Genomic DNA, 21643 nt, shown 5'->3' on the forward strand with positions numbered 1-21643 from the left:
ATGACCATTTCTCCATAGCTGCTGTCAACAATTGTTACTTAACCTATACCTATAATAGGTTAAGTAATAATTGTAATTACGAAGCAATAAGATGCTTATCTTAACATACTAACAAGATTAGGTAAGGTCGGTGTTTTCTATGAAGCTTTTCAAGGTAAACTAGTATGTTAAGTATGTCACATATGCACGTATTTAATAAGTCAATATTGACTATACGAAAGTGCGAGAACGGGTTGCTGCTGTCCAAGGGTTAAGCACTCATGGGGTTGATGTAACTTTTATGTGTGTGGAACCATCTCGGTGCGGCTAGCTACAGGAAGCCACAGTTCGGCCCCCTCCAGAAACTCAGCAATGATTAACTATCATTATTCCTAATAAAATATATCATGTATCATTCTATGTACAAGCATTTTCCACTATTCATTTCCATAGATCAAACCACTGGAAATTAATACACCAATTTTACTGGCTATAAACAACACACAAGAGTGACAAAACAATGAGAGTTTACTATTCTGGGACTTAAACTTGGATAAATGTAACCAAGATATACTAAATAAAAACCATTTGACTATACAGTGCCTTTCCAAACAAAATTTAAGTCTTATAGACTGTATATATGAAATTGACCGAATGAAAAAAAAAAAAGTTTGTAAAATAAGAAAACCTTAAATATGGTTGCATTACACATTTAAAATAACTGCTATTACTTTATCTGCAAGTAAGCGGAGCTAGTGGTAATATAGCTGTACATCAATAACTTTTCTGGTACTACTTAAAAGTTCTCTAGAAAACAGAGGGAAACAACTAATTGCATCCTATACATATATATTATGTAGAGGCATGGCTTGAATAGCTATATCATACAAGGGGCCGTCTATCCAACATGGAAAATGCAATAGAATTTCTACACAAATCAGGTCTACTTAAACCTGATAATCACCCCAATTCATTAACAGATGTAGAAACAGTGAAGGAAAAGTTTTTTGGAAGAATTGTCACTGTTGTAGTCTGAGTTACAGGTTTACCTGCCTCTTCTTTCCTTACTTCTTCTGATTTTGTGTCGGGTCACAAAATTTTAGCAATCCCCAGAGAATCCTTCATCATGTATTCCCTGAGGGCCCACAGAGCATTAACAACAGTGCCATGAGCGCCTGGCCCAGTAGAAAGCCACTGTGCAGGAAGACGACCAGAATCATTAATGATTGTATTTTCTTGAGTGGCCATTAAATGTCTCTCCCAATTACTGAGAAAAGGTTTGTCCAAATTTTCAATATATCTGAAAATAACAAAATAAACTTTCAAATTAACATGTAAGTTACTCTAAGAATGTGTTTACAACTCAATTTATATTCTTTTCTCACTTCATGTCAAGCTCATGCTACTTTGAAAATTATTACAGAGGTGGAATAAATCCAAAATGGACAAACTTTGCAGCTACAAGGTCACTGTCAAAGTCAGTGACCTCGTGACAAAACATTGAGGAAAGTTGCAAACAATGAGTCACAGTAACGTGGCTGAAGATATGATGACCAAACCACACACCAGAAGATGAAGATACGACAATGTTTCGGTCCATTCTGGACAATTATCAAGTCATGTAGGAAGGACCGAATAGTTGTCGTTTCTTAATCTTTTGGTGTGCGGTTTGCTTATCATATCTTCACCCACGTTACTGTGACTCAGTGTTTGCAACTTTCCTCAATGTTTGTCCATTTGGGATTTATTCAACCTGTGTGACTCCCATCAACACTTCCCCAGAGCATAAAAAATAAATAAATAAATGGGCCTACATCTACAACAATACACACAAACATTTCTAACTTAATTTACCAGGAAAATATTGTAGTGAAACACTTTCATAATAACCCTGAAGCACATTTAGGTAAGTATATAATCATAACCAATTATTCAAGTTTATATTAAAAAAAAAAAAAAAAAAAAAAAAAAAAAAGCGTTGAATGTAATGAAACGCTATTATCTGGGTGAGACCCGGAGGCTCCCCAGAGCTTACTAGGCTGATACGCTAATGTCAGACTTTGGCATCAGTCATGTGTATGGAGTTCTGTGGGCCTTCCGGGGACCACGAGCCAAAACCTGGCCGACTCAGAGCAACCCGTCCTCTTAAAAATTACGTCACCTTATGCTCGTATGCGCACTATGGCCAAATTTGGACGTAATTTGAAATGAAATCGACTCACAAAAGTGACGTTCTGTTCCGTTTTCTGTTTGACTCATCCGGCCCTCCTCGGAGAGCTTAGAAGAGGAACTTTCCATTAACGTTTTTCATAACATTTTGAAACTTTATGAGAATTTCCTGCCCACCTAACCTATCAGAGGACCCTTAACTTACTGTTGTTGAAAAAAAAATCCCAAATTTATTTTCAATTTTTTTTCTTTTTCAAATTACGTCCATATTCGGCCATACGGGCAAACGGCCAAAAGCGACGTTCTTCTTAAGAGGACAGGTTGCTCAGAGAGGCATGGAAAGCAATGGCCTATAGAAACCCCTGTGTGGTTGGAAGCATTCTGTCTGCCATCGACTGGGTCAGGCACCCAGAAAGATAAGCATCCCAAAACAAACCCCTATTCTGGTGAAATTATTGCTACCGAAAGCAGACCAAGTGGATAGAACTCCCCCTAAAAGAAATGAGCAAACGATCATGACATCACACTTTGCCGCGCCGCTATCTGCACAGCTATTTAGACAGGCTATTTAACACAAGGGGCACACACACTAGGGGACACAGGTGGAAACTAAGTGCCCAAATGAGCCACAGAGATATTAGAAAACTTTTTTAGTGTCAGAGTGGTTGACAAATGGAATGCATTAGGAAGTGATGTGGTGGAGGCTGACTCCATACACAGTTTCAAGTGTAGATATGATAGAGCCCAATAGGCTCAGGAACCTGTACACCTGTTGATTGACGGTTGAGAGGCGGGACCAGAGAGCCAGAGCTCAACCCCCGCAAGCACAATTAGGTGAGTAGAGCTCCTACCAGCAACAAAATCCACAAAACCTCAGCTGGCCCCAAGGGCAAGGTAAATGCCGAGCAGCAAGAACCCTTACAGAAGTAAGGGGGTCCCGAAGACACTATGGAAAGTAACCTTAGCACCCAAGGGTAGTACTTACAGGGTGCTTAGGGTAGAAAGCCCTAAGCACATTCAGCCCCAGTACACTGATGTTATAACTGGCCACTACACCACAAACAGCAGAGAACAGCATTAAGGCAAAATACAGCCAAGAAATCGAAGCCAAAGTTGAGACCGCATCAGCCAACAAACTGGGCATGTGAGTAGCTGGCGCAGGAATCCAGGGGCCAGATTCACGAAGCAGTTACGCAAGTACTTACGAATGTGTACATCTTTCCTCAATCTTTGACAGCTTTGGTTACATTTATTAAACAGTTTACAAGCATGAAAACTTTCAAATCAACTGTTGTTATTGTTGTAAACAGCCTCCTGGTGCTTCGGAGCTCATTAATTGTTTAATAATTGTAAACAAAACCGCCAAAGATTGAGAAGAGATGTACAGGGTCGTAAGTACTTGCGTAACTGCTTCGTGAATCTGGCCCAAGGGCTCCTCCCTTTCCCTCCCTGGGAGGGGGAGAGGGCTGCACGGACAAGCAGCGAGGTCCCGGTGAATGACTTTTGCTTGTTTGCTTGGGTGTAGGGGGCATTCTGCCTCTGTTCAGTCTTCGGTTGCAATTTTCTTACCAAATAGGGTTTATTTCATTATGCCTACCTTTCTGGGTGCCTAACCTTGGTCGATGGCAGACAAGGCATGCTCCAAGTCTCCAACCACATGGGGGGTTTCCATTGGCCATTTCTCCCTTGCCTCTCTGAGGGTGCCAGGTTCTGGCTCGTGGTCCCCAGTAGGCTGAACTCCAATTGACTGATGCCCCATGACTAATATATCTTGTATCAGTTCGATAGCTCCAGGGAGCTGACAGGGCTCCCCACAGAAACAGTGTTGAATGTAAGAAGCACCAGTTTCTGGGTGAGCCCCAGAGGATCCCTGAAGCTATAACACTGATTAAGTGCCATACTAATCTACTAGTAGCCATCAGTCACTGAGTTCAATTGGCCTACCTGGAACCATAAGCCAGAACTTGCTCCCTGCCCCCCCCCCCTCCCTCTACAGAGGGAAAGCAAGCAATGGCATATAAACACTATATTTAAAGTTTATTATCTTTGTCACCACCAGGGAAGCACCCAGAAAGATAGGCGAATCAAAGCAGACTAATGAATGATTTAAAAATGAGACCAAAGCCCCAACATTGCCAAAAGAACTCCCCAACAATGAAAACAAACAAGCAAAATTTCATGAAACTACCTACTCCCCCCCCTGTTAGTTTGCCCCACCTCCCTCCTCATCTATGGAAGGAGGGAGCTGCTGACCCAGGTCAACCAGGACCCTCACCGCTTGGTTCTATAATGATAAAACACACTAATGACTTGGCGGAGGGAGAGAGGGTGTCAGGGGAGCCTCCGGGGCTCACCCAGAAACAGCCATTTCATTACATTCACTGCTAGTTTTCTGAGGGGAGCTCCGTCAGCTCCCTGAAGCCAACTACTCACAGAGGACAAAAAAGGGGCACTTACCAGGGAGATGGCAGCACTGCAGGTATGAAGTTCCAAAACCCCCATGCTCAAATATCAGGCCATGATATATTACCAAACACAGCCATTAAAGCGGCATACTCCTGGACATCACGAGCACAAGGACATACCTCATGCCAGCTAGATGTAATATCACTGACATCCTGAGAAATACAACCCTTAGAACAGGGAACCAGGGAAACCGGATCAACCAAAGAAGTCTACACTGAAACAGAACCGGTGGCATGAAAGGTAGTGCGGCATGAAGCCGTCACTGGATAAAGCGGATGATACACCCCCGGTCGAACCAATCAAGCATCTAAAACTAAAGGACCCCCCTGGAAGCCTGCTGACTGATTTAAAGAAAAGGAGAAAAGGAGCCAGCTGCAACTAAACAAAAGAACCACCAGAACCAAAGGAACAAAACCCCAACAACAGAGCAGAGCATAAAGCTCACCCAACAACCCAAACCAACCAGCAACTGGAGGTTAAGGAAAGCAAAAACAACACTTAAAAAAAAAAAAGCATTGAATGTAATGAAACGCCATTTTCTGGGTGAGCCCCGGAGGCTTCCTGAAGCTATCCAAACTGACATGTGCAATTTAGTTTGGTGTCATCAGTCCCTAGAGTTCCATGTTTACTGGGAAACAGGAGCCAGAACCTGGTCCCCCTCAGAGAGGCGCATGAAGCAATGAGTGCTCTACATTTAGAGTATGTCATGTCTGCCATCAATCAGGAAATAGCACACAGAAAGGTAGGCAAAACAATACAAACCCCCTACTGGTGAAAACTGCAACCTACATCCCAACAGAGCCAAAGAACTCCCCCCCCCCCTCCCCCTTTTGGGGGAGGGGAAAATAAACCCCCCTTCCCCATAAAAATAAACATAATATAATTGTGTAATAAAATACACAATTATAAACCTATAATTGAATAGGTTTATTCAACTGAAGTTTTACCCTATAAATAAAGATTGGTCTCTATAAACCGAGGTTTATCCATGCATATCTTAGTTCTTTCTTGTAACCCTTAGTTTATCTACATAAAATTTAGTTCATCCTTATCCTAATTTTATACTTGACAGTAAGCTTACTTTATATAAGCTTCTGAGTGAAGTAGCCTTTGCGTCTTGGGAGGAGGAGCGACAAATATGGGATCAAAAGACCTTGCGGTAACTGGACTCCCATTCACACCTGTGAGAGAATTTAGTAAAAACATATGTGACTGATTAATGTTATTTATTTTTTATTAATGTTCCAGGATGCAACAAACTTTCTTGCCAACTTGGACCATTACCAATGTTCCAGAATGCAACAAACTCTTGCCAACTTGGACCATTACCAATGTTCCAGAATGCAACAAACTCTTGCCAACTTGGACCATTACCAATGTTCCAGAATGCAACAAACTCTTGCCAACTTGGATCATTACCAATGTTCCAGGATGCAACAAACTCTTACACCTTCTCACATCTCTACTGTCAAGGCTATGGTGTCTTTTTTTTTTAATATATATAACATTTGTTCATTTATAAAAGCTTAAAAATACAATATCTGAAGTTTTTAAATGTTAAATATGGTTATTTAATTAAATAATTAATATATTATTCTGCATTTAGTAAAAGTATGGATAAATGCCAAATTGAAGAGGATATAATATAATGCAGTCTTTTTTAATTAGGACAGCTCATATATTGGAGATCAAGTAATTTGGAAATCAGCTGTGATGATTTACAAATGGTCTCAGCTGATACTATGAAGAGAGAACAAATGACTTGAGTATATGTGAGCTACTTACCTGAAGTAGGATAGGGTAGATGGCCCATCTGACTGCTGGGTACAAGCCCAGAGTAAGGGGTCATCACCATCCCTGGAGGGTAGGGGCTTCCTCGACCTTGAAGTACTCCTGAAATCATGCAACTCATGCAAACATCCAGAAACCATTGGTGTGGCATGCAAAACTGGGCCTCAAAATAAATGACAGATTTGCCTGAAGAAATAATTAAAACTAAAACAATTGCAATAATGTTTATGTGGTAGCTTGCATCTGTTTGGATACAACAAATGTTCAAACAGGCACCCTGCAGTGCAGTGGCCTGGCAGCCCCTTAGGTTCTCGCCTAGTTGTGCTTGCAGGGGTTGAGCTTCGGCTCTTTGGTCCCGCCTCTCAAATGTCAGTCAACTGGTGTACAGATTCCTGAGCCTATGACACTATCATATCTACAATTAAAACTGAACTGTAGGAGCAGAATCAGTTTTCCAAGTTTGCTGGACATTTCTGGAGCTACTGGTTTTGTGGCATGAACAGGTGGCACTGGATGGCACCTTTTGATTTTCTCTACTCACTGTAAATGCAAATGGTCACCTCAATTGGTGAAAACAATATACATTGTAAATATTTATAATGAGTACTTGCATCATATTAACTTAATGAATCTAATCAAGGTATCTCAATATAAACAAATAACAAGCGTTAAATGTAATAAACGCCATTTTCTGGGTGAGCCCGGGAGGCTCCCTGGAGCTATCGAACTGATACATATGTTATATTAGTTTGGGGGTCCAGTCACATGGAGTTCTTGCCTACCGGGAACCCCGAGCCAGAACCTGGCTTTCTCAGAGAGGCACAGGGAGCAATGGCCTAGGAAAACTCCACTATTTGAGAGTATATTCATGTCTGCCATCGACCGGGGTTAGGCACCCAGAAAGGTAGGCGTCCCGAAACAAACCCCACTTGGCAGGAAATTGCAAACCCAAGACTGAACAGAGCCAAGTTGCTTGAGCAACCGCCGAGTGACCAGGGACTCCCCCTCAAGGGCAGCCGAAGGTGGGACTGCAGCCGGAGCAACACCGCAACACACAGATGCCATCCGAGAATCCCAAACAAGGCCCAACCAAGTCTGAACCTGGGACGGAATCAAGTGGGCCTTCCTCCAGGCCACCAGGAACTCAAACATTGCAAGCTGGGAAAGAACCAAACCCCTGGTAAACAGACATGTGGACTGGCTGGGAGTTCAAACCAACCAGCCATCCAAGGAGGCTGCCAGCCAGGAAGACACCGGAACCTCAAAACGCCCCCAGCAGGGTAAGAGGATCCCAATGGAAACAAAACCGGAACTAACCCAGAGACAAAATCGGGTCACACCGACGGCATGAGCCAAGAGCCTCCCAAACCTCCCAAAGGAATCCGAGAGAAAAAAACCTCCGATAGGATGAATTTGAGGAACCACAGGGCACCCAAAAACAAACCTGGGGAAGGCCCTAATCATCACATACGCCAGCGGAAAATGCACCAAGGACAAAAATAGGTGTCCATAAGAAAAACACAATAATGAAGGGCATGACAAATGACCTCGACAAAAAGTCCTATGGCTAAAACGCTAAAACGGCAATAAAATAGACAGGAAATCAAGGGCTGAAGACTGAGTAGCCGGTAAAGATAAAACTACCCCCGAACCACAGCCAGTAAATACAAGACTGAGACAGACCAGCACCCAAAAGTCCCCAGCGGAACAGGGGAGGATGCCTTGAAAAAGGATCAAAACAGAAAAAGCCAAGCAACAGCCAGAGCGTAACCAAGGATGGTAAGCAGCTGGCTTGGGTGGGCAGAGACCCCCATCCCCCTCATCAGGGGAAGGGAAAGGGACGGGGGAATCAAACGAGCGGCGCGTCCATTTGATGTATGCATGTTGCATTTTTTCTTGGGGGAGGGGTGGGGGCGAATCTTGGGCTCTGTTTGGTCTTGGCTTGCAATTTCATAGCAAGTGGGGTTTGTTTTGGGATGGCTACCTTTTTGGGTGATTAACCCCGGTTGATGGAAGACATGAATACACTCTCAAATAGTGGAATTTTCATAGGCCATTGCTCCCTGCACCTCACTGAGGGAGCCAGGTTCTCGCTCGTGGTTCCCGGTAGGCAAGAACTCCATGTGACTGGAACCCCAGACTAATATAGCATATCAGTCCGATAGCTCCAGGAAGCCGACGGGGTTCCCCACAGAAAATATAATTAATCCAAGAATTAATAAATAAAAATGACAGTGTGTGCATGAGGGAAGTAATCTTGCGGGAAGTGTGGAAGAGCTGGAGGTATGGAGGGGCTGGGGGGCAAGCAGGACCAGATTGGGAGGAGCCATTGAGCGATTGGCAGTGTATGCAACTGGAAAGTTTATGATCATTTATGTTCATGCAAAGAATAATTTGTTTATTTATATTTATGGCATAAAAATAATCACATATGATTGCTCTATCATATGTTAGAAATAAAGTAAAAGATTCCATAATAAATGTGTTTCTGTTAATATGTTAAGTAGAGCAGCAACATCACACTTGGCTGGTATTTAAGAAACTTGAAACTTTATGATTATTATAAAATAAATGCACTTTCTGTAAATTTTCAATGTAGAGAAAATGTCATCCCTATAAAATAAAAATTAATACTTCATATATACTTTACAATATATTTTTTCTAGTGCTATTAATAAAGAATGGGGCTGAAAATTTACCAAAATGTGACAATACTGATATAACGGCAAATACTCAGTGACTGAATGAAAGTATGCATGCATTAATTTGTACAGTATTAATGAAGCTGCTCTGCAGTGCTATGCTATATATATACAAATGAAGGAGTAGAGCTAAAAGAAAGGGTGGAAAACCTGCCACACATAATCGTAGTAATGGAGATGAAACTGACAAGTGTAATAAAGAATGCCGTACAGTACATTCAATTATTCAAACCACTGAAATATATTGTACTACGATATTATAAGGCAGCTGCAGCCCACTCAATAGTGACTCCATTCTTGGTGATGAAGTTACTAATGACATCCTATTATTTTGCACAAATGATCTGAAGGCTTCCCTTTGCTTTTAATGCCAACTAAAACACTTGCAAAACCCATTATTACTATTATTAAAGACCATCTTCAAATTCTTGTAATTAGCAGGTATTTTAATGGTTAAAATGTAACATGCCAAGGGCATTTAAAAAACACTGGTTTGAGAGGCATTCCACAGCAAGAGACCAAAACATAATTCAGATAGCCTGCTTCCAAACTGAACCTAAATTAGCCAAAGGTGAATACTGAAGGGATCTAGATCAGGGTAAATATGACAGTTAAAGAAGTACAAACTTAAATGGCAGTTGCAACGGGTAACACAAAACCTCTTCAGATGTATCTTCCACTAATTGTTCTTCAGTGTATTATATAAGCAGTTACACCCATCAGTATGTGGTAGGAATTACAAAACCAGTTACAGCCATTTGTATGAAAACATGTACTGCATTATCAAACCTGTTACAGCTAGGTATATGTAGAATATTTGGAAAGGAAGTTGTTTGCCTAATAACAATACTGTGTAAAATATTGAATTATTTCATTATGTATCATAGCATATTACAAGTGTGCTGTACACCACTTTATAAAACTTAATATAGTGCAATACTTTATAGTTCAATAATTTATGTGAAATATAGCCAAGCAATAAATTCTGTGTAGTTTTGAGACACACATACAAATGGCTGCCAATTTGAACTGTATGAACATTACAGTCAAAACTCACTCAACATGCATGACGTCACTATATTATCAGGACAGGTTATGTATAAAGCAAACTGACGGACTTTTGTGCATCATAAAGAGACGCTACTATTTTGAGCTGATAATCAGGGCAGCCTGTTGACGAGTCAAGCGAGTGATGCAGTAAGCATTCCTAGAGGAAGACTCACCTTGGGCAGTGGACTGAGGGGAGCCAGAAGTGGGATAAGTTGTGGTCGCTGGAGTAGCTGGGGTTGGCTGCAGAGACAATAGTGACCGACGAGTTGATGCTACGAAGTTCCTGTTAAAACATAACAGATTCACCGTGAATGTCATACGTACTTACTAATATAAGATCTTAAAACACCACATTACACAAAGAATCATATTTACATTATTAAGTTTTAATTATAAAAAATACTGGAGTTAAATGTAATGAAACTCCTCTTCCTGGCAGGTCTTCAGTACCTCCCTGTTGCAACCCACCATGGTAGATATACACATTTCTTGTCACACAGGACCTTTGTGAGTCATTAAGAGCCTTCCAGAGACCAGAGGCCAAAACCTTGTCCACTCAAAAAGTCCAGAAAGCAGGGAATGTTAGTTTACCCAAACCAAGAAAATAGTCACCAAAAAGGTAGATTGAGACAAAACAGACCACAAATATAAATATGAACAGATCTAGGATAAAGAGTCAATAGTCAGATTGTTCAACTATTAGTTCCACTTTCCCACTGTCAGGTGACAGCACCAGGATCCACCATACCAACAGAAGCATCCCAATAGTCAGCACCCAGCCAAGGTCACTCAATGCAACTAAAAGGTGCAGAGAGAGGGTCCAGAGAGCCAATGACAAAAAAACCAGCGTTGAATGTAATGAAACGCCATTTTCTGGGTGAGCCCCAGAGGCTCCCTGGAGCTTATCGGGCTAATGTATGTTATATTAGACCGGGACATTAGCTAAGGAGTTCAGGCCTACCAGGGACCAGCGCCAGAACCTGGCCCCTTCAGAGGTTTCAGGGAGCAATGGCCCTGGAAAATCCCCTTGTGGTTGGGGTTTTCCTTATCTGCCATCGACCGGGGTTAAGCACCCAGAGAGGTAGGCATAACAAAACAAACACCACATGGTAAAAAACAAACAAAAAAAACCAACCGAGGTAGAAACTCCCTACAATCCCAAGGATACAAGCAAACAAGCAAACATCACACTTTACTGCCGCGCAGCCCTCCGCATCCTGAGAGGGGGAGGGGAAAAGCCCCGGACCTACCGCGCCGGCTGCCTAGCATTAGTTCAGAAGCTAAGCTTCAACCAAAGCAAAAAAAACGCCGACCGGTGGGAGGGAGGGAGGGTTGCCAAGGAGCTTCCGGGGCTCTAACAGAAAATGACGTTTCATTACATATAGCGCTGGTTTTCTGTGGGGAGCCCCTACAGCTCCCTGGAGCTTCATACCCAAAGAGAAGGAAAAGAAAGGGCTAACCCGAGAGGCGGCCGCCACAAACTCCACAACGTGAAGCCGAGACAACAGGCCACAACCTGCGACCCAAGGCAACAAGAACGCACAGGAGCAGACGTGCATAAAGAATGGGCTGCCAAGAACCTGTGCAACCCTCAAATCCCTGCACCCGAAATGAGCCCTAGACGTCACCAACACAGCAGTAAAAGCTGCAAACGTCCGAACAGCACGGGCGCAAGGACAGACCGCAGGCTGGAAAACTGAAAAACTCTGCAGACGACCTGGGAGACCCGAGCCCTGAAACAGGGAACGAGGGGAACCGGATCAACCCAAAGCGCATCTCCAGACACGGTATGCAGGTAACGGCAAAAAGTGCAACTGGACAACACAGGACGCACCCCTGGCCAAACCAATCAAGCATCAATAACCCAAGAACCCCTCCGGAAAACAGCCGTCTCGACAGTCGCCAGGACGGGGAAAGGCTGCAAACGTACAAACCTACCACCAATACCAAAGAGCAGAAACCTGAACCGAAGGGGCTACCACAAACTGAGGAGAAGATAAGAAGGTATCCTGATCAAAGACCAGTACGGCTCAGGTGACGCATGAGCAGGCCAGAGATGAAACAAAATGCGAGAAAGCATACTAAAAAAATACACATACACATATACACATGTATACATATGTATATACACATACACATACATATACACACACACAAGATATGTTACACACACGCGTGTATGCACATACACATGTGCACACACACACACACACAGTGTACACATGTACATGTGTACACACACATAAACGTGAAAAGAAAATTACAAGCTGCCGACCAGTGGGCAGAGAGCACCACGCCAGCCAGGCAAAGAAGGCACAAAACTGCATCAAAAGGCCCACCTCGACAACAAAACCTCAAAGTCCCAGCATGACCACAACACGTGCCAAGACCCGAAAGATCAGTCTGCAAGCCAGGAAGACCCCAGAACTCCAGAAGGCAGAACTGGGTCACACACGAGGAAACAAAGCCCCCTGAACCCACAAAGGGGGCCCAAGAGGAAGAAACCACTGGAACGAAACCAAAGAACCCAAAGGAACCCGGAATCGAATCAGGGGGAGCCCAAACCACCACATTTGCTGGCGGAGATACACCACAGAAAGGCAAAGCACAGCCCCCCAGACAGAACCCCCAGGGAAACGGTCAAAACAGACCGAAAACCGAGGGACAAGGTGTGGGAGCAAGCATAACAGCTAGGGACATTGAGCCCAAACAGACAAAATGGAAAACCCAGTGTAAAATCAACACTCAAACATTCCCAGAGGAACAGGAAATGGGCAGAAAACACCAGAACAGCTTAGAAACGATAACAGGAGAATAAAACCCCTGAAAAAGGGTTTAAAACTCACCCAAAACGCTCGCTCGCACACCCAGGCGCATGTAAACAAACCGCAACGCCGCCCTGGTGGCCACGCCAGGAAATCGGCAGAAGAAAATGGCCACCAGAAAAGAAGGCTGTGACCGATGCAAAAGATACGAAAATATGCCAGCAAAATTGGGAAGCAAGCAGACTGGATGGGCGAAAAACTCTGCCCAAAAGCAGAAAACCGCACAACACAACACACGGCAGTGAACGCCACACAAGGCAAACACCGCCTAGGAAACTGAGGCCAGAGAAGTGTCTATCCTGGTTGACATTAGCTTACAAACTGAAGCTAGGCAGCCGGCATGGTAGGTCCGGGGCTTTCCCCTCCCCCTCTCGGGGCGGGGAGGGCTGTGCAGACGATCGGCGCGGCAGTAAAGTGTGATGTTTGCTTGTTTCCTTGGGATTGTAGGAGTTTCTACCTCTTTGTTTGGTTTTTTGTTTTAGTTTTTTACCATGGGGGTTTGTTTTGTTATGCCTACCTTTCTGGGTGCCTAACCCCGGTCGATGGCAGATAAGGAAAACCCCAACCACAAGGGGGTTTTCCAGGGCCATTGCTCCTTGAAACCTCTTTGAAGGAGCCAGGTTCTGGCGCTGGTCCCTGGTAGGCCTGAACTCCTTAGCTAATGTCCCGGTCTAATATAACATACATTAGCCCGATAAGCTCCAGGGAGCCGTAGGTGCTCCCACAGAAAAGTGGAGAAAAAATTTATGAGAAAATTTTAATTAGTGAGGCAGCATAAATAAGATATTAAAGAACAATAATGTCTAAGAGAAACACTCATGTCTTATGTCTTAGAGAAACACTAACATGTGCACAGCTTAATAATTAGTTCACTCTCTTCTCAGTGTTCTGTGTTCTTCACAACCAACATCAGTAATGCAGGATAACTTGGCAAATTTACCTGGACCGGTCATGATGTTGAATGATGCGACCAGTATTTTTCTGTATATGAACTTCTCGAACGTGTCTCACTAGCCTCTGTACCATTGGAAAAGGCGCCAAGGAGCTCTTTTTGTGTCGGGAACAACCTCGCCATCCACACTCAAACACTGAAAGTTAATTTTCATTTTAAGTTCGGTATTCTGTATGTAGAACATGAAGGTTAGGAGTAACAGTGATAGATTCCATTTTTACCCCTTCAAACTAAATTATCTAAGTTTCTGAAAAGTTGATTACTGAGTATAGCATTTTATTTTTGCAGCTTTCCGTGTAGTTATATGGATGTGCCACATAAGTAAATCAGGAGCACTCATTTCTATCACAAGCACTGGTATCATACAAAAAATTTCCCTTCAAGGCCACTTTGAAGGAAAAATTCTTCAACAGAATTCAACAATAGAAAAGTGTGTTCTCAAACTCAACACTGTAATACCTCGGTGACGTCACCTCGCCACGGTGGTGCCTCGGTGACGTCACCTCCCCACGGTGGTGCCTCGGTGACGTCACCTCCCCACGGTGGTGCCTCGGTGACGTCACCTCGCCACGGTGGTGCCTCGGTGACGTCACCTCGACACGGTGGTGCCTCGGTGACGTCACCTCGCCACGGTGGTGCCTCGGTGACGTCACCTCGCCACGGTGGTGCCTCGGTGACGTCACCTCGACACGGTGGTGCCTCGGTGACGTCACCTCGACACGGTGGTGCCTCGGTGACGTCACCTCGACACGGTGGTGCCTCGGTGACGTCACCTCGACACGGTGGTGCCTCGGTGACGTCACCTCGACACGGTGGTGCCTCGGTGACGTCACCTCGACACGGTGGTGGCTCGGTGACGTCGCCTCGACACGGTGGTGCCTCGGTGACGTCACCCAGTACTACCACCAATAACAGACGACCTAGGTGTCTTGATCTTTAGAAAAAATTCTGAATAGATTTAGAAATAAAGACATAGTAAGAAAAAAAAGAGACATGAAGGAAGAATAAGGGAGTGACAGAATAACTCTGAAATCATATTCTCTATCTTAAAGTCCTTTTTCAAAGGATTGTATTCTGCCACTAGGCATTTACCTATCAGTAACTACAGGTGAGATGATCTTGCTCTTTATACAGTACCTGATGCTTTCTCAGCATTAACATTTCCATCATATTTTTCTTAAAGGTGTGGATGGCAGTGGATTCAATGACCTCTTCAATGCATTACACTTCCCAACCACCCATACAGGGAACGAAAACATCTTTACATCTCTATGACTCAATTTCAGTGGTCCAGTTTCCACCACTGTCCCTGTCCTACCTTCATTTAACACTTTCGCGCTTTATATTAGAGATAACTCGTCACTGGTTTTTCTTACGATTCCGCATAACTGCCCACTTTTCTCGTCAATCGAAAAAATATTTCTATAAATTCCATTTTTTAACTGAAATGGATGGGGATACTTTTGTTTTGTAGAGAATTTATTTGCGAAGTTTTTGGTATCAGAATGAATATTATATCACATAAACTTCTATGAGTAAAAAAAAAAATACACAAAGTATGTTTGGGGGTGTGGCGAGCGTGTGGCAGTGGGTTCCCTTTAGCCGTTGATATATCCAACACGTGGGAAATATTTGTATGTGTTATGTATATGTGTGTAGGGAATTTTACTGCGATCACTGTCATACATATTATAAAATGTTTCAACAAGTATAAACATGACAAACATCAAACGAACAAAAACAATGCGTTCGTTTCTGCCGCGAACGCATACTGAGCGACGTGGTTCTATATTTGGCGCTTCTCTTACACATGCTTTGTACCAATGTTATACAGTTCATCTTATAGAAAATTTTATTGCGAACACATTGGTATAAAAAAGAAATACGTACATAGAAAAGTAGGGTCAGGAAACGTATAAACTTTCCAAGCATGATTTCCCCCCTGTGTTTTCGCCAGTGCGCTCGCGGCTAACTACTCTCCACTTCACACACTCTTGCGGGTGGGCAATTACCTATATTAAACATTCATATGCATATGTCCGTGTAGAAAATTTTATTGCGATTCCAATGATACCAAAATTAGCGATGTAGGACAACTGTAGGCTTCACAACCATTAAGAAAGTGGAAACATTTTGTTGCTGTTTGGCGCTCTAGCCGAGTGATCTGCATAGTTTTTTATTTGGTGTTGATACTCCTTATGCTTGGGCGGCATTTTATAGGTATGCTCTTATAGACAATTTCATTGCGAACACAGTGATACCAAATTTAAATACGTGCGCCTTCAATTATTGTCAGGACAGTCAAAAGAGTGTACACTTTTTCGGTCTTACCGCGTAGGCGCGCGAAGTGCCGAAAGCATCTGGGGTATTGTTTTTTTTTTAGCGCCGAGAGCGCGAAAGTGTTAACTTAAATAGGGGTTCCTTTGTCCAACTTTTTTAATCCCCTCAGGATACTGAAGGGAATATTCTTCTTTCTAAGGTTGTGAGGGTGAGTTCCCTCAAACCTGCCCAGGAATAAACTACCCCAAGAGAAAAATTTGCAGAACTAATCATACTGGTATATATGGCTGTAATGATGCATACTAAGTGTTGAAAAAGTACTGAAGTATATTATAGTACAGTATGGAAAAGAAACAGCCAAGGTGAACCCTGGAGTCATGACTCTCGTACCACAGTGCATCGGGTGTCAACACATGCCAGTCCAGATTGCCATCACACAAACTTCCTCACGTCTTCCAACCAGAAAAAGGTACATATTTATGTTTTTTTCAGTTTTTTTTTACATTCTGCATACAAAGCAATAGTTCTATGAAGAAAACATATTCTTTGGAATTTTTTAAGTTTTGTTTGTGCATAGGCAGGTACGATCATACTTCAATAGCCTTACATTGAAGGGTAATTAATAATAATTGTTGAACAGGTTTATATGTTAGCGAGGCTAACATATAAGAAAAATAGGTTTGCAAGATTACCTTGTGTAACCTTCTGGACGTGACCGGTGTTCTCTAGGAGGAGGTGATCACTGAGGTCAGCAAGGTCCTCAAACATGTAGTCACAACTCTCCCACATGCACTCAAACACCACATCAGGGTTGTTAGGGAGTGGCAGATCTTGTGTTGAAGTTTGCTGAGTATTCTGAATGATCAATATCACCAAATTAGTAGTTTTGGTATGCTAGGTAAACTATTTTAGATATACAGTACCATAAATAATCCAGGTATGTTACATGTACAGTATAAATGAAATGCTATAAACCAAGGTTAAAAAATTGATGAATGCAATAATATAAAAATCCACACATTAAATAAAAATGTCAGTCTTACAGTACCTGTGGTGTTTGTGGAGAATCTGGGCCATTGCCACTCAAGGCTCTCTCAGCACTCTCCAGGTTCATCTGATGGGCTCGGTCCTCGTAAGTCTTGCGGTCAGTCTCTGTTAGGCGTTTCCACTCGATTCCAACCAAGCGAGAGATTTCCCCGAAATTGGCACTGGGGTTTTTTAACGTTATGCTTTTTCTAATTTCTGCAGCAAACAGTATGTAGCCTGTCATCTGCTTCTTTCCTGTCATCTGTTGAAATTGTTTCTGCCACACAGAAAAATAAAATAAAAATAAAACACAAACTATATTACATAAGCACAATCAGGAAAGATATTGCTGGGCTGACTTATCGCCAGATACAAATACAGAGGTGTAACGAGTACAGGAGGTGCACCAGGCACAAAATGTTGGGTCCAAAGAACTGTAACTCTAAGTAGACACAGAGGTAAGCTCATTGATAGGTAAATACCACTTTTTTTTTTTTTTTTAGGGGGAGGGGGAAGGGGGACCTTAGAGTGATATGTCACCAGCGGAGTCCCACAGGGATCTGTACTTGGACCCATCCTGTTTCTGATATATGTAAATGATCTTCCAGACGGTATAGACTCGTTCCTCTCAATGTTTGCTGCTGATGATGTAAATATATGAGAAGAATCATGACAGATGACAATAGACAGAGACTACAGGACGACCTTGACAAACTGGAGGAATAGTCTAGAAAATGGCAACAAACATTTAACTCAGGTAAGAGTAAAATAATGAAATTAGGTGTAGCAGGAGGCCGAACACAAGGTACCATCTAGAAGGCGAAATCCTGGAAGAGCCCAGTAGAAATATCTGGAGGTTGCTATCACACCAAACGTGTCCCTAGAAGCCCGCATCAAACAAATATCATCAACAGCATATGCTAGATTGGCCAACATAATAACTGCCCTTAGAAACTTGTGTAAGGAATAATTCAGAACTATGTATACCACTTATGTTAGACCAATCCTGGAGTATGGAGCTCCAGCCTGGAGTTCATTCCTAGTTAAGCATCAAACAATGTTAGAGAAGATTCAGAGGTATGCCACCAGATTAGTTTCAGAACTGAGAGGTATGAGTTATGAGGGGTTCAGGCTACAAGAACTAAACCTCACATTCCTGGAAGATAAAAGTTAGGGGGAGACATGATCAATACCTACAAGATTCTCAGAGAAATTAACACGGTGGACAAAGACAAACTATTTAGCATGGGTGGAACATGAACAAGGGAACACAGGTGGAAACTTAGTACGCAAATGAGCACATAGACATTAGAAAGAATTTTTTCAGTGTCAGGGTAGTTAACAAATGGAATGCAATAGGCAGTAATGTGGTGGAGGCGACTCAATACAGTTTCAAATGTAGAAATGAGAACCCAGTAGGCTCGGGAAACTGTACACCAGTTGATTGACAGTTGAGAAGCGAGACCAAATAGCTGGAGCTCAAACCTTGCAAGCACAACTAGGAGAGTACAACTAGGCGAGTGCTATGTATTGCAATGATTACAAATGTTATGACATGCACAGGCCGGTGGAAAGGGGGGAACACAGGCTGGTAGAAGGGGGGGGGGACACCGGGCGGTGGAAGGGGAGGGACACCGGCCGGTGGAAAGGGGGGGGGAGGACACAGGCCGGTGGAAGGGGGGGAGGACACAGGCCGGTGGAAGGGGGGGAGGACACAGGCCAGTGGAAGGGGGGGGGAGGAGAAACACCACTTTCACTTCCTCTTCACTCTGACATATTCTGACACCGACCATTGTTTAGGATACATCACTAACAAATTCATGCAGGTCATACATGTAGATCAAAAAGAGACCCACTGGTAGCTACACGATGGTCATGTGTTAAGGAGTGACAAAGTGCTATAGGTCAGAATACATTAAAGTATATTTGAAGTAGAGGATAAGAAGTCTAAATAGGCAGAATTTACTTTTGAGAAAATGTGGTTGAATGAACATTAACTTGTAAACACAGTTAATAGGACGGACTTAAAGCTGGTTGTTTAGAGGAAATTAAATAATTCAACATTTTGTCTATGATTGCTCACAAACAGTTGGGAGATTGATGCACATACAGTAACATGCTGGCCAGTGTGACAAGTAGTTATTGCCTAGTTGTTCTTGCAAGTTGAGAAAATTAGCTCTTGAGTCCCATTTCTACTTTTGGATATTTGATGGTCAATTACTGTACTATAATTCAAACAACTATGTTATATCTACTTTTAAAGTTGTGGATTTGATTGGTTGCAGCTATCTTCAATTCATTCCATGTTTTCCCTACTCAAACAATGCAGAAGTATTTCCTAACGACTCTACAACTCATTTGTATTTCCAATTTCTTCCAATGTCATTTATTGCTCTTCAATGGTCTGGCAATATCCCCCCCAACATGGTGTTAATGATGACAGTAATGGCCTCTACAATAAAGTCTCCACCACACAATCTCTGCAAATGCCTCAAATTATTGTAATTTAATTATTTTGATGTCTTAAAATTAAAGTTAAAATGTTATAAATAGGTATGGATATGTTGTTGACATACCCCAGTAGGAGGTTTCTTAGCAGACTTTGGGGTTCCAGCAATAATTCCAGAGTCTACCGAGGCTACAGAAGGCGGCGGCCCATCCATGGAGTCCTCATAATCCATGTCCATACGTGGTGTCATTGGTGATGATTCCTGAAAAGAGCTTATATGTTTTTTGGGGGGGAAAATTATGTTTTCATAAATCAACATTAAATAATGGTATTACATGAACAGTATAACTGGCTTAAAACCTACACATTAAAGAGATTCAAGATCAATTAAGTTCGAGTTATAAAAATATAGAGGGTAGTTTTATGAAATACCCTTTTCTTGAGTGGTCCATAAGTAGCTTCCTTTAGCTCATGGAACTTACACTGCAAGCCCATAATATATATGCCAGGTTTTTGTTAACATTTCTGCCCACCTGAACCAAGTTCCATCTCATATTGACTCGGCCCCTCTATGGAGCATGAAGCATGAGAAGATTGGAGATCAATCCACAAGTGAGGTGACAACTTTCAAATTGCAAGTCACAAAACAATCCAAAGCTTTTCACTATGAATTGTTGGGTAATTCAAAAACTACCAAACAAATCTGAGAGAGACCTCCTCTCAGTCCTCAAGAGAAACAAGTGAGAGGCCTCCTCTCAGTCTCCAGCCAGCCAACAACTTCACTGCTGAGCTACAACATCAGGGTAAAAAAAAAAGATTGTTTTTCCATGAGGTCTAATGTCGATCGGCGATCAGACCCGAGCAGAAAGATGACCTCAGGGAGAATGGATATGTTCCAGAGCCTTGCAGAGAACCCAAGGCCAAGGAACACTTTGAAAAGAATAGGTCACAAAAACACAACCTGAGTAGGAGACACAGCAAACATACCATGCATACTCGCAGGTATTGCACTACCCAAATATAAGCAACTACACGAGATATCACAAATCTTTAGTAATACCAAACAGTGCTGCTTGCCGTAAATTCAGGATTTGGACTAGGCAAAGAAAACATTGTGACCCAAGAAGTTAAGACATGGTGAAAATAAACATCTGTGTCGGACAGGCCAAGAGCCACACTAGCAGGGAGCCGGTCGGCCGAGCGGACAGCACGCTGGACTTGTGATCCTGTGGTCCCGAGTTCGATCCCGGGCGCCGGCGAGAAACGATGGGCTGAGTTTCTTTTACCCTATGCCCCTGTTATCTAGCAGTAAAATAGGTACCTGGGTGTTAGTCAGCTGTCACGGGCTGCTTCCTGGGGGTGGAGGCCTGGTCGAGGACTGGGCCGCGGGGACACTAAAGCCCCGAAATCATCTCAAGATAACCTAGCACTGGACTGCCTGTGCCAACTCTACCGACTAATGGAATGGCAGTCACAGAAGACATACTGTAATGCGCACACATGAAAATAGACAAAATGTTCATACTGAATACTAACAGAACAAGGGGACATGGGTGAACTCAGATGAGTCACAGAGATCTTAGGAAGTTTTCTTTAGCATGAGAGTCGTGGAAAAATGCAATGAGCTTAAGGAGCAGGTTATGGAAGCAAATTTTATTCATAATTTTAAAACCAGGTATGATACAGAAATAGGACAGAGTCATTGCTATAAACAGCCGGTGGCTAGAAAGGTGGGATCCAAGAGTCAATGCTTGATCCTGCAGCCACAAAAGAGTACACATAGGCGAGTGCACAAAAAGATCGGCAATGAATGTGATTAAATGCCTCTTTCAGATAGGTCCTAGATGGCTCCCCATTGCTAGTCACTCTGGACAGCCATGCAACTATCAAAGTGCACAAAGCCCTTGTGAGCCATTATTTTAATAGCCTATTGGAGACCAGAACCCAAGACCTT

The 21643-nt window shown here is 42.8% G+C and overlaps 1 protein-coding gene across 22 annotated transcripts in view; it reads right to left on the reverse strand.

The window, feature by feature from the left end:
• Positions 1-21643, reverse strand: part of LOC123759141 (protein polybromo-1) — a 98400-nt gene that overhangs the window by 8596 nt on the left and 68161 nt on the right. For 10 of the 22 annotated variants that reach the window (XR_011229365.1, XR_011229363.1, XR_011229361.1 and 7 more), the window contains 8 exons: positions 19817-19951; positions 17263-17517; positions 16907-17069; positions 13923-14070; positions 10331-10440; positions 6400-6507; positions 5696-5795; positions 944-1279 (listed from right to left, as the gene is read on the reverse strand). Coding sequence is in view for 10 of the 22 variants with exons in the window: in XM_069329026.1 (XP_069185127.1) it covers positions 1069-1279; positions 5696-5795; positions 6400-6507; positions 10331-10440; positions 13923-14070; positions 16907-17069; positions 17263-17517; positions 19817-19951 (1230 nt within the window). In the remaining 12 variants the exon portion in view is untranslated. The remainder of the gene's footprint in view (positions 1-943; positions 1280-5695; positions 5796-6399; positions 6508-10330; positions 10441-13922; positions 14071-16906; positions 17070-17262; positions 17518-19816; positions 19952-21643) is intronic. The other 12 variants (XM_069329024.1, XM_069329022.1, XM_069329025.1 and 9 more) reach the window with 5 other exon arrangements.

The sequence above is a fragment of the Procambarus clarkii genome, chromosome 22, assembly GCF_040958095.1.
Source record: "Procambarus clarkii isolate CNS0578487 chromosome 22, FALCON_Pclarkii_2.0, whole genome shotgun sequence".
NCBI classification, from domain to species: Eukaryota; Metazoa; Arthropoda; class Malacostraca; order Decapoda; family Cambaridae; genus Procambarus; species Procambarus clarkii.